General features: G+C 45.1%; 2 protein-coding genes and 1 non-coding gene across 3 annotated transcripts; 1 reads left to right on the forward strand and 2 right to left on the reverse strand.

The window, feature by feature from the left end:
- Window positions 1-140: 140 nt before the first annotated feature.
- On the forward strand, window positions 141-3,116 carry LOC117863811 (probable folate-biopterin transporter 2). The gene is made up of 5 exons (XM_034747667.2): window positions 141-872; window positions 952-1,211; window positions 1,306-1,401; window positions 1,490-1,660; window positions 2,106-3,116. Exons 1-5 carry the CDS (start codon window positions 506-508, stop codon window positions 2,814-2,816), a joined length of 1,605 nt encoding a protein of 534 aa, XP_034603558.1. The 5' UTR covers window positions 141-505; the 3' UTR covers window positions 2,817-3,116.
- Window positions 3,117-3,993: 877 nt separating this feature from the next.
- LOC117863813 (uncharacterized) lies at window positions 3,994-4,921 on the reverse strand. Its single transcript, XR_011898715.1, has 3 exons — window positions 4,347-4,921; window positions 4,100-4,220; window positions 3,994-4,014 (listed from the first exon to the last, which is right to left on the reverse strand). It is a non-coding gene; the product is annotated as an uncharacterized protein (transcript).
- A 1,399-nt stretch (window positions 4,922-6,320) lies between these two features.
- Window positions 6,321-11,907, reverse strand: LOC117863815 (eukaryotic translation initiation factor). Its single transcript, XM_072294954.1, has 9 exons — window positions 11,631-11,907; window positions 10,990-11,061; window positions 10,051-10,146; window positions 9,676-9,885; window positions 9,007-9,104; window positions 8,793-8,880; window positions 8,319-8,669; window positions 7,999-8,247; window positions 6,321-7,748 (listed from the first exon to the last, which is right to left on the reverse strand). The coding sequence occupies exons 1-9, from the start codon at window positions 11,784-11,786 to the stop codon at window positions 6,717-6,719; spliced, it is 2,352 nt and encodes a 783-aa protein (XP_072151055.1). The 5' UTR covers window positions 11,787-11,907; the 3' UTR covers window positions 6,321-6,716.

The raw sequence follows: 11,907 nt of genomic DNA on the forward strand, positions 1-11,907 counted from the left end.
GCTAAATAAGAAGAAAAAGGAAAACGTAAAGCATGAAGAGGATTTATTTATAAGGGAAAAGGGAATATAAAAGGTAAAAGCCATAAGAATAAACATGCATTGCAGCTGTTGACCTGATCTGACTAAAATGAGACAGCGACAGCGCAGCAGCACGGGAGGTGATGATTTTTGTACAGGGCACCAGTCAGACAAGCAGACGATTCACTGATTCAGACATTCTTGTCTGGTCGGCGTAGCTGATGGATTGATCGACACTTTTGTAGAACGGGATCCATATCCAATGCTCACACGCGGTACAGATACAGAAGCAGGCAAACCTGAACCTGCAGAGCGCACCAATGGCAGATCACGATCTACTAGAGCATTTGAGTCCAGTGAAGTCAAACCCCGAGCTGAGTGAGCTCGGACGACTAGCCGATACCTGCATTATTTTTGAGCGGATTCCGGCGGCTCCTCGCTAGATCCCGTCCGCGAAGGAAGTAATTGGTCATCGCAAGCTGCCCGGATGGAGTCCCAGGAAGACAGGGCCCTCCGCCTCCAAGAATCCGCCGGCGGCGGCTGCGGCGTCACCATTGGCAAAAGCTGCGTCGCGTTCCCCTGCCGATGGCTGCGGCGGCTGTCCCGCGAGCTGCACTGGAGCTTCGTGCTCGCGGTCGTCGCGGTCTACGGCGCCTGCCAGGGCGTCGGCAACGCCGTCGGCGGCGTCGCCGCGGGGTACTACTGGAAGGACGTGCAGCGCGTGCAGCCGTCGGCGGCCCAGTTCTACCAGGGCGTCACGGACGCGCCGTGGGTCGTCAAGCCCCTCTGGGGCCTGCTCACCGACGTGATCCCGGTCGCCGGCTACCGCCGCCGCCCGTACTTCGTTCTCGCAGGTTAAAGATCTGAACTTCCTTGGTTCCATCAGATTGGTCGAGCCAGCGCGTTCTGCATCCTTGTCTTGCGATAATGCAGGCGTGGTCGGCGTATCGTCTATGCTGATGCTTTCCATGCACCGCGGATTGGGGATCATGTCGGCACTGCTGGCCCTGACGGCGCAGAGCGCGGGCGCCGCAATAGCCGACGTGACGGTGGACGCCGTGGTCGCTCAGAACAGCATCACGCACGAGGCCCTTGCTTCCGACATGCAAAGCCTGTGTGGGTTTAGCTCCTCTCTTGGGGCATTGCTTGGATTCTCCATTAGCGGCCTGCTTGTTCACTCAATGGGTTCTCAGGTGTGACATTTCTGGTAACTGATTGCCTTTGTTTGTCATACTTATCTCTGACTCGTTATTATAAAATCATATGTTTGGTTCATGTTGTTCAAAGGCTGCTCTTGGCCTGTTGAGTATCCCCTCTGCACTTGTGCTCTCAGCCGGGATTCTACTGAAGGAGAACCGTGCTGCAGAAGTTGACTACAAGCAGGTCAGATAACTGACCAACATTTCTGTTTGATTGAACTGTTGATGCAGCCATGGACAGTAATGCACACTTAAGATCTTGCTGAATTCAGGTTCATAAAAAGTTCTACAAAGCGATTCAGTGTATGGGCGCAACACTGAAGTGCCCTGAGGTCTGGCAGCCATGTATATATATGTTTGTTTCTCACAATTTGAGCTTGGATATTCAGGGAGGAATGTTCTACTGGTACACAGACCCTGTGGTTGGACCTGGGTTTTCTGAGGTATCCACACTTACTAGATATCATCAGTTCATACAGAAAAGACTAAAAGCCAGAAATTACAAGCACATAGTTCTTAAGAAGAGGTTTCATTTCAGCTGAATCCATTTTGTTCATATGTCATCATCTGGCGCTATTCTGATTATCTCATACAACGACCAGACAGCAAGACATGCAAGCTACTAAACTGTTTCTTTTCCATAGATGAACATGAAATTTTGTGTTATGTGCTTATGGCCACTTGGCCAGGCCAATATTAATTTGATTTCGATGAACGTCAAAGCTTGACACCTGCCAATTCACTCAAATATTCTCTATGTATTTTCTATTGTTACTTTTCCATTAGTGTGCTGTGCAGATTATCTTGAAATTTCATTACTACCTTTTACTACCTGTTATCGCGATGCCTTGTTGCCAAAGGACTTACAGAACATTTGCATCTGTACAGGGATCTATTGGTCTCATCTATGCCATTGGTTCAGTTGGTTCACTACTTGGAGTTTTGCTATACCAAACCACCCTGAAGGACTATCCTTTCCGCAGCATACTTTTATGGGGCCAAGTGCTGTCTAGTCTGGCAGGAATGCTCGACCTGGTATTGGTGACCCGGTTAAACTTGAAAATTGGCATACCGGATTACTTCTTTGCGATGATCGATAACAGCATCTCCCAAATGGTTGGTAGACTCAAATGGTTGCCACTTCTTGTGCTTTGCTCCAAGCTTTGTTCCCCCGGCATCGAAGGAACATTTTACGCACTACTCATGTCCCTACAAAATGCCGGGTTGCTGATGTCTGCTTGGTGGGGTGGCCTGCTACTGCACAAGCTGAATGTGACTCGAATGGAGTTCAGTAACCTCTGGATCGCCGTCTTGATTAGAAACATTTCAAGGCTTGTCCCCTTGACACTACTGTTTCTTGTTCCTCAAAGTGATCAGAACTCAACGCTCCTGCCTGCAGAGATGCTTCAAGATGGTGAATCTACAGAAGCTGTGAAGGCAGGATCGGTTGAATTCTCTGTCCTTGTTCAAGATGATTCTGGCTGTATTTCTCCCAATGTGGCGGCTGAGGATGAACGGACCAAAATGTTTGATGCTGAAACCGATGATGTGGAATCAACCCCGCTGGTTAATAAGAGTGATCCGACCACTGATTCATGATGTGTCAAATATCATGATCGGCATATGATTCCACTGCTCGTACCCTTTGCGATCCGTCCGTTGAAGATGGGAAGACAATCCATCGAACAAAGGAATTGGAGATTTGATACTGAAAGGTGGGACATGCAAGTTTCACTACAAAGGTGGCAGCAGGCATGAGCAACTTAGCAAGAGTCGACGGAGCTCAAGCATAGCTTGTTATACACAGTTTAGGCACTTCAATTACTCCTTGTAAGTTGTAACCATACACATTTACTGAACGAAGTCCTTCCTGTTATAGAAATCCATTTTTTTTTGGAATGATACGGTGTTTCGGGTACAAGTTCTTTAGATCCATAATAAACAAGGAGAAATTGTAGCCATGCATTTGACACAAGCCATTTCCGATTCTTAGCTAACTTTTTTTTTAAACGAGATTTCTTAGCTAACTGAGTTCGAAAACCTGTCCTGTTGCTGAATGTGTGGTCTGGCCCAGCCGCTTGAACCGTGTATTAACGGTATGGCACCAGGCGCTGAGACTGTTCCGGGGTCCCTGTGAGATCATCTTCCGCGCTCGGTAGCTGGCTGTCAACTTGACAAGCACTCGGACGCTGCGGCCTCGTTGCCCCGGTCGCCCTCACCGTGCGCGGACGTGCCTCAGAGACAACCGCCGTCCATCTCCACGGACCACGGCTCCACCCCCACGGCGCGCAACCCGGCCACTCTCCCGTGCGCGACTTGACCCAAAGGATCAAAGTAGCATTAGAACACGGCCATACTGAAGTACTGAACCTGAGCCCCGACTGCATTTGCTCTTTTATAGCGTGAGAATCTCGACAATCAATTGGCACCCTCCCAATCCCAAAATCAGTCACCATGATGCCAAGTCAATCGGAGCTCAGATATAAAGAGATGATTATCTGGAAGCTGCATTGTTCAGCCGTTCACAGTACAATGCCAGTTGCCAGACCACCTGCAATGATATTGCAAACCGCACGGTTTTACATCAACACTGCTAGGCTGCCAAGAAATCTTATACAGACACCCCAGAGATCTCAAACCAGCCTGAACCAACAATCAGGCACCTTGGTTCCCGGCTCACGCAGACTAAAAGCCACCAGCGCTCTACTGTTGGGCCAGCCTCTTCAGGTGCTGGAACAGCTTCTGTTTTATCCACTGACGGTCATATGGCAGGAAAGCATGAAGGGAATCATCGAACCTGCAAGCGCCAGAAAGTTGTGCATCATGTGATTAGTCGGTTCACCTTGCTGATTGAAACTGGAAATCAAGAAACATGTCCTCACACTAGTGCGCTTATGTCAGTCAGGCCATCGATGAAATTGTACAGGTCACTGATATCATAAGTCAAGTTCCTGACCATCGGGTTGATGTTCCTGATTTTCCTTTCATAAAGGCCACAGATTCCTGCCATTTCAGAGAACAACCTGGTAAGAACAAAGGTGTGTTGGTAACAAAGAGCTCAAATATGAGTCATATAGCTGCTGAGTAATATGGTCATATGGCAGTATGGCACATTCTGGTGGTTCTTACATTCTTTTAGTCATATGGTGAGCTGAATCTGTGAATCCGCATATCTTCATTGAAACCAATGTAACTTTCATATTCTCCAAATAAAAATCAATAAAAAAGAACCCAAGCATTAATGTTTTGTTCACAACAATTGGCAGAGCAATCAGTTATATGCAAAAGTCAACAACTTAAGAACCAGTAAAAGCAGAAGATGGGGGCCTCAACTTCCATGTCACACCAATAAAGACTGAAGCAAATAGATTATAGCTCTCTGATGAAATTTTAGTAGATACATCATTTGCACCATTAATGGCTAAAAAATAGCAGTACTGTTTACATAGCTGGAGAAAGGAAAGAATATGCAACCATTCTCAAATCAGTGACTGCATGAAGGAGATGATTTAAACATAGGGAAAGTGAATCATACTACTGGTTAAAAACAATGAACTACATTCAAGAATCAAGAAAGATTAACCATTACAAACAGACCGAGAAAATAAAGTAATTAATTCCTCGCAAAAGAGGAAAATAAAGTAATTGTAAATGCTAGAATGGCATTTACATTTTAAACAAGCATAATACAAAAATGAAAAGTTACATACCATCCAGTGCGTGGTTAACTGAATCGAAGTCCAAAAATGTCCTTGTCGCTCTGTTCTGGGATGGCTGCATGAGAATGATGGTATGCCTTCCTGCCTGCAAGAGCCTTGAATCAGATATAGGCATTGTGGTCATGAGGAATAAGTATCAGTTTCAAGCAGACCTTGCTGTCAGGACATTAAGAGCGAAACATAACTGATATTATCATGGCATTGCTCACAAAGAGTAGGAGCTAAAGAACAGGACAGTCTGCAATTTTTCTCACTATTCACATACATTGAGAGTGAAACACAATTGATATTATCATGATATTGCTCACAAAGAGTAGGCGCTAAAGAGCAGTCTGCAATTTTTCTCACTTTTCACTGACTGCAGTGCGCACCTTCGGCCATTCTCAACTGAATAACTACCGCCGAAATTTTTTTCATCACAGTCAAGAACCATCCAATAGGGCAACAACCAGAAAACAAAATCCCCCAGAAGAACAAACTGCAATCGACATCTAACCATGCTCGCTGATGATGAAACTAATTAAGCATCGCGGTCGCCATGAGCACGGGGCCGACAAGGCCTGCTGAGGTCCAACAGGTAACACCGGTTCCGGCTGCCTGCGCTACCTGTACAAACTTCCACGGCCACTAATAACCACAGAAACGGCTAGAGTAGAAACGGTGAAAATAGCCTGCAGGCCGCCAGTGGAGGAGCAGACAGTTGGATTTTTAGCAGGATTAGATCGTCGTACCATGCCCTCGGGCCTCGGCGCGGAACCGCAGCTGGCGACTGGAATTCGGGGATCCCGCCGCGATCCGCCGCAGAGTCCACCGACCAAAACCTAGCACGCGAATTTGCAGTCAGACCGCGGCAATTCCAAGAGCAGAAGCGAGCAGAACCGAGGGGGAAAAGGTTTGCTCAGTCGAGAAGTGGGGAAAGTACAGCAGGAATGTTGATCAAGGCTACCAAGAAGCAGGAATGCTGCCGATTGCCCCCGCCCGCAACAGCTGGTAGAGCGTTGAAGAGGGATTGGTGGGTTTGGCCGGTCGGGCAAAGGGGAAGAGGCGGAGGTTGCGTACGAGCAACGCAGAGAGAGCTTTGCAAATGCGCCACCAAGCGGATGAAACGACTGAACCGTGGGGCAACTGAGCCTTTCGACTAAGCCGATGAAGAAACTATGCAAAATTCTATAAAAAAATAAACTACTGTAACTGAGACAGCGGCAAACTTCTCGCGATTTCGAAACCAGCAGTTGTGCAGCTGAACGACGAAATTACAGAATCAGAGCGAAAGCCATGTGCATAGCAGCCTAACATCGTATCTTCTGCTAGCAGCAGGGAAATTCAGGGGCCATACCGCACCATCATCACAAGTTTAAAGCAGCCACACCTAGAGACCAAAACCTGACCCCTAAATAACACAATATATTGTAACCGACAAAATATTCCAAAACCATAGTACATTGTTACAAAATGTGTAGTCACAGAAAAAAGATCTAACAACATTTAAGAGGTGGACACAAAAACATCACATTCAGCCTTGTTCATCTCGGGCTCCAGCAAATTAAGCTGGCAGTCCAAGAGCAAAATCCATGGCTTCTTTCTTTCCCTTCATTGTTGTCGAAACAATAATCAACACTCATCTGATCTCGCAAAATTATACAGCTCAAAACTGGCTGTTCCTCACATCTTTGGTACGAGTTCCTCGGACACCTAAACTATTAAGAGAATACACGATGCTGCCTCGCACTAGATACAGCATCCAGAAAAGTTGATATAGGCCATAAGCTGCTGAGAGACCTTATTCCAAAAGGCTTTTGCAGGAGTCGACTACAGCAGCATGTGAACCCAAGATAGCCTGACCTGATGGGTTTGCCTCCATGGTTTTCATGACGGCGTTGAAAACTGCCTTACGGTAGAAGGTATCCTCCATTTTCTTTAAAGTCTCCTCCACAGCTTCAAATCTCAAGCCGCCCGACAAAGTCAGACGAGCAATAATTTCACCAAATTGTGTTGGAGCCTTAGGAAGGTCAATGCCAATGTCATCCAGCAGAGCGCCATACAGCAAGCATCCAGTTTCCAGGTCTTGAGTCTTAAAAATTTTCTTTGTGTACAGATGCTCCAGTAACCTAACAAGAGGATCAACAAAATTGGTACCTTTATCTAGGGCAAGATTGATAGCTTCCTTAACAATTTCAGGGTAGTAACCAGGACTCTGCAACTCCTCAATACATTGTTGTGCTTCATCCAAAATACGTATTCCAAAATACTCCTCAAGAAGAGACACTGTTTTCTTCTGAAGCTCAGCAGAGTTCCCCTTGGGAGCACTGGCAGGTTTATCAGGGACAGGGGCAACGGCTGGAGCTGCGCTTAACGGTTTTGGAGATGGTGTGGTTTGAGCTGGTGTTGGCGCAGTAGCAAAGCTGGGAGGACGAGATGGGGTACCAGTTCCCAAAAGTGCACTCTTGCCCATTAGTGCTGCTCCACTGCCTTGAGGAAGAAGCCTGGAGTTAATAGATGATGCCTTGTGAACTGTTGACGGCTTATTAAGCAACGGAGCCTGGTTGCGGAGTGAGTCGCCTCTTGGCATTGATCTAGAACGCGGAACTTCCCAGTTATCATTGTCTAACCCAGGCATCCCAGGCATCTTTCTCGACCCAGGCATCCCAGGCATCATACCTCCAGTTCCTGGCCGATTCATTGGAAACCCTCCAGGCGAAAGGGGTCCTCCTGGTGAACTACGGCCATTCCTAATAACTGATGCTGCTCCAGGTCGTAAACCAAGATTCTTTTCAGCCTCAGAGTGAATTTCACTGATTGTCTTGGCCTTAATCTGAAAGTCAAAACAGCATAGATCTCAGAATAATTTTACAAGGGAGCTGAAAGTGGAAATACAATTCTGTCACTATGCTTTTTGGCCATTCTACAACATACGGTATCAAGAATGTTCAGTCAAAGTACCAAGCATTAACTTAAGTACAGTCTAAGTGGCATATAAAAAAATAGTAGAACATAAGCATGCTTGGGATCAATGTAATTGCAAATGTAGAAAAGCCAAATCATAGTTGAGTGATTTTATTTACCTCTTCCCGTCGGGGCACCCAGTTATTCGATCGGAGATCAATCACATTGCGAACCATGAACCTCAATCGTGGTGCAAGCTGAGGGTTTGCTGTTAGCTCCTTCATCTGTATGAAGTAAGTATCATTGATTCGCCGAGACTTTGGGTTCTCATCAAGCTGTTTACCAATCGTATTGAAGAAATGACAGATGGCCTCAACATCTTCCTCTTCAGGGCATGGTTTTTTATCAGGCCCAGCCCCCAACAGCTCCTGCATACGCAAAATAGATTAGAAATGTTCACTGAATAATAAAGGTACTGTTGTTAGTTCCTGATACGTACCATAACAATGTGATGAACTATTTTCTCAGGAACCATTTTTTGTTTTAAAAGCTCACCAATTAGCCGAATATTTCCAAGTGTTCTAAGTTTGACCAACCGGTCTTTGTCCCTTCTTTCCATCTCTTGGTCAGGGCCAGTTAATTTTGCAATCTCAGCTCTTAGACTGCTGGCACCTTCAAAGGCTTCCTGACAATTGTTCAATAGCACACGTTTGAATGTGATCTCTTTACCACCTTGTTCTTCAGCTGGGAATGATGGGAGCTTGTCATTGAGATCAGAACAAAGTTGAGCATACATCGGACAGAAGGTGGGCTCAAAAACTGCCTTCTCAAATATGAGGGAGATAACATCCTGAATCAAAAGCACAAGATATCAAAATTTCAGAAAACAGAAAGGAATAAAAAGATAAGGGCGTACTCAGTGCTGAAAGTTACCACACAAGGCAAGGGAATTTCTAGGCAGAATGAAACAAACCTTCAAAATATCAGCAGTAGTGATTCCAGCTTCCATTAGTTGACCCTTGAGTAGATCAAATTTCTCAGGTGTAAGTTTGTTCAGTATACTGCACAATTAAGAGCAGTTAAACAACAAATAATGGGCAAACTACAACTGCAGAAGTTTTATTTTTAAATAATACCAACAAACATCACACTTAAATAACCATTCAAAAGCATAATCATTATATTACCCTTTCACCGTTTTCAAGACTCTTTCTTTCTCCGAGAGATTGCCTCTTCGGGCTGACCAAGGTACTTCAGCCTTAATAAGAGCAGGGGTAGGGCCAACCTGGAATTTAAAAAAAATAAAAGAATGATAATGATCTGAAGTGCATGAAAATAACAGACAGATTGCAATGGCTAGACTGCTCAATACACATGCAAGCTATGTTAATATAATAAATAATACAATATGTAATGCTGAAGCCTTGAAGGCATACGACTAAGGGCTTCCGGTTTACTCGACTTCAGGTCAGTGTTGTTTTGGTTACAATTTGTTTTCAGCACGCAACTTCGTGTAATTTACATGCCCAACATCCGTGACTAAGGTATAACCATAACCAAATAGAGTAATGAAACATCTCCAACTCAATTATTGAGGCAAATCAGATGACTCGAACATTAACATGATAATAGGTCAGCAGAATCAAGTTGTTCTGCAAAACATTGATGAAACAAGTTGCATCCAACAAGCAGAGTAACTAACATATATGGGTAGATAACCAACTCAGTTTCGATCAAAAGCAAAACAAAATATGCCAAATATAAAGAGCGAACAAGATTAGCATAGGAGCATATTCAAAATGCATTGGAACAGCAAAAGTAACCAGAGCAATTTATACTCTTTATATTGAAGGTACCTGAGCTTTTGAAGTAAACTGGGAGCTTGACTGATCTCTAGCTTGCTCTTGCTGCCTGCTAGAAGCTTTAACCTCACGAATATTGTCCCAAGATTTATCTTCATTATTCGGAGGTGGTTGTACTGAGCGTGCACGCCAATCACGGTTGTCTGCCTCAGCATACCGATTGTTTCCTTGTGCTTGGGCTGGGGCTTGGGTTTGCACTTGAACCTGAATAACAAAGAACTAGCTTAAGAATTAAGGAAAAAGGTGCAGAAATGAATTGTTTTTTGATGGTTTAAGCAAAATGACTCTTGTCAACTGTTTAGCAAGGTCAAGGAACATCTGAGCAAAGTAGAAGGTAAAATAGTAAATAGAAGAAAATGGGGAGCTCACAGTAGATTCACTGCGAAGCCAGCTCTGATCTTCACCATGAAGCTCAGCATCAATCTCTTGCTTGATTCTTAAAATGTCCTCAGGGACATCAACAATCTGTAAAGGGGAAGAACTGCAATCAGTGCACGCAAAATTGACAAAGCGTATAAAATATCAAGAAGAACGGTAGGTCAACTAAGTATACTGCATGATGCATTCAATGACAGCCTCACAGCTATTTACAATCATGAAGTTACCCAGTGTCATATGAAATATTTTCCCAAGAAGTGTTAACCAAGTCACTGAAATTGGCAGAGCTGTAGCATGCATATCTCTAAAAGGAAAGATAGCACATAAACATCTAGACTCATCCAGCCTTTTCAGTTGCCATCCTTTCAAATTAGAACAAGCTACCTAAAAACTACTGATCAGAGAGAAGTTTAATCAGCTAGAAGGTGTCCTGCCATAACTTTTTAACATCAGCATGTCACGCTTGTGTACTTTGAACGACTCTACCTTCATCCTCAGTTTTACTCTCAGTTTAAAAATGTATTTCACTTTGAATACAGCACTGTCTCCAAGATACAACTTTCAGAGAAATATAATTTTCCAAGTGATATGCTCAAGAAAATCTAAAAAAATAGGAAAGTAATCCATTGAAACCATTTTCTTGCATTCAATCTAGAGAATTTTGTTCTCAGCCGAAGTTGCCATCTGGCTGCAACTTACAGTGGTATGCAATAAAAGGAGGTAGTATTTTAAAATGCACATATGCTTCTTTTGCCATAGCACGACTGTAGGAACATTCTACAAGAATTTCTGTTATTCCACATATGCCAAGCTGCATTATAGGCACCTCTCCATTAAACCACAAATGAAACATGTAATGAGATACTCTTAGCAAAGCCTCAATCAAGAAACCGACTTTATATGAAGCATCTGACATTAAGTAACAAGTACCTCGCGGAGCTCAAGAAGTTGATCTCTTGAATAACGAACACGCTCACGTGGCTCAAAATGTGAATCACCAATCTGCACCACAAATTTGGGTATGTCAGACTAGCACTGACAAGTTTGCAAATTGAACTTAGCAGCAGATTACAATCTGTGGTATAATTTTAAGAACTGAACCCAATCAAAACAAGTAAACGATGTAAACAAATCTTGCGTCCTACTAAGTATAGGTCCTTATAAAATAGACAAACAAGCAAAGTCAGGTTCAGCTAACAACTTAGCCACATAATATCTTACCCCACAAACCACATACTAGGGCAAGTAAGCCCGGAAGGTCGAAAAACACATTAGCACGCGCATCCCATGCATCAGAATCTACCAAATCGCATCCCAGCTATGAGTATCAATCCTTTGCTACGCATCAGCACTTCATGAAACCTCATTAAATGGCGTGACGGCTACTAAATCTCCCCGTATCTGACAACGATACAGCACGCAGCGCCAAGAGACGGTCCTCTACAATTCACCCCGCTCCCTAACAACGAGATCCGATCGTTTCCCCCGGATCTCCGCCTACCGCCCTGCCGCAGACCAATCGAACCCGCTACAGACAGCAGACACATCCCACCAGATCGAGCCCCCCTCACCTTGGAGATGCCGGAGGCGCTACCGCCGTGCGGGCGGAGGAAGTCGCTGGAGCCGGAGGTGGCGGCGGCGAAGGCGGGGGAGAAGAGGCGGCTGGCGCGCGGGCCGCCGCCGCCGCCGCCGGGGCGCAAGCTGATCACAGGCTGATCCGGCTGCATGCTTCGGGGGAGAGAATCCGACCAGGAAGCGAATCGCGCGGCGTTCGATCGAGGAATCGGCGAGCGCGCGGGGGGAAATCGCGGAGGAATCGAAGGTTGTGTGGGGAGGGTGGGAGGGTTC

This window comes from Setaria viridis, chromosome 7 (assembly GCF_005286985.2).
Source record: "Setaria viridis chromosome 7, Setaria_viridis_v4.0, whole genome shotgun sequence".
NCBI classification, from domain to species: domain Eukaryota; kingdom Viridiplantae; phylum Streptophyta; class Magnoliopsida; order Poales; family Poaceae; genus Setaria; species Setaria viridis.

Excerpts from the sequence above, each read along its gene's own strand:
- LOC117863811 (XM_034747667.2), top strand. The coding sequence starts at position 506 with ATGGAGTCCCAGGAAGACAGGGCCCTCCGCCTCCAAGAATCCGCCGGC. Across the intron at positions 873-951 it reads CCCGTACTTCGTTCTCGCAG|GCGTGGTCGGCGTATCGTCT; the intron begins GTTAAAGATCTG and ends GCGATAATGCAG. Across the intron at positions 1,212-1,305 it reads TTCACTCAATGGGTTCTCAG|GCTGCTCTTGGCCTGTTGAG; the intron begins GTGTGACATTTC and ends TGTTGTTCAAAG.
- LOC117863815 (XM_072294954.1), bottom strand. The coding sequence starts at position 11,786 with ATGCAGCCGGATCAGCCTGTGATCAGCTTGCGCCCCGGCGGCGGCGGC. Across the intron at positions 9,886-10,050 it reads GGCTTCGCAGTGAATCTACT|GTTCAAGTGCAAACCCAAGC; the intron begins GTGAGCTCCCCA and ends TTTGTTATTCAG. Across the intron at positions 7,749-7,998 it reads GGGTGCCCCGACGGGAAGAG|ATTAAGGCCAAGACAATCAG; the intron begins GTAAATAAAATC and ends TTTGACTTTCAG.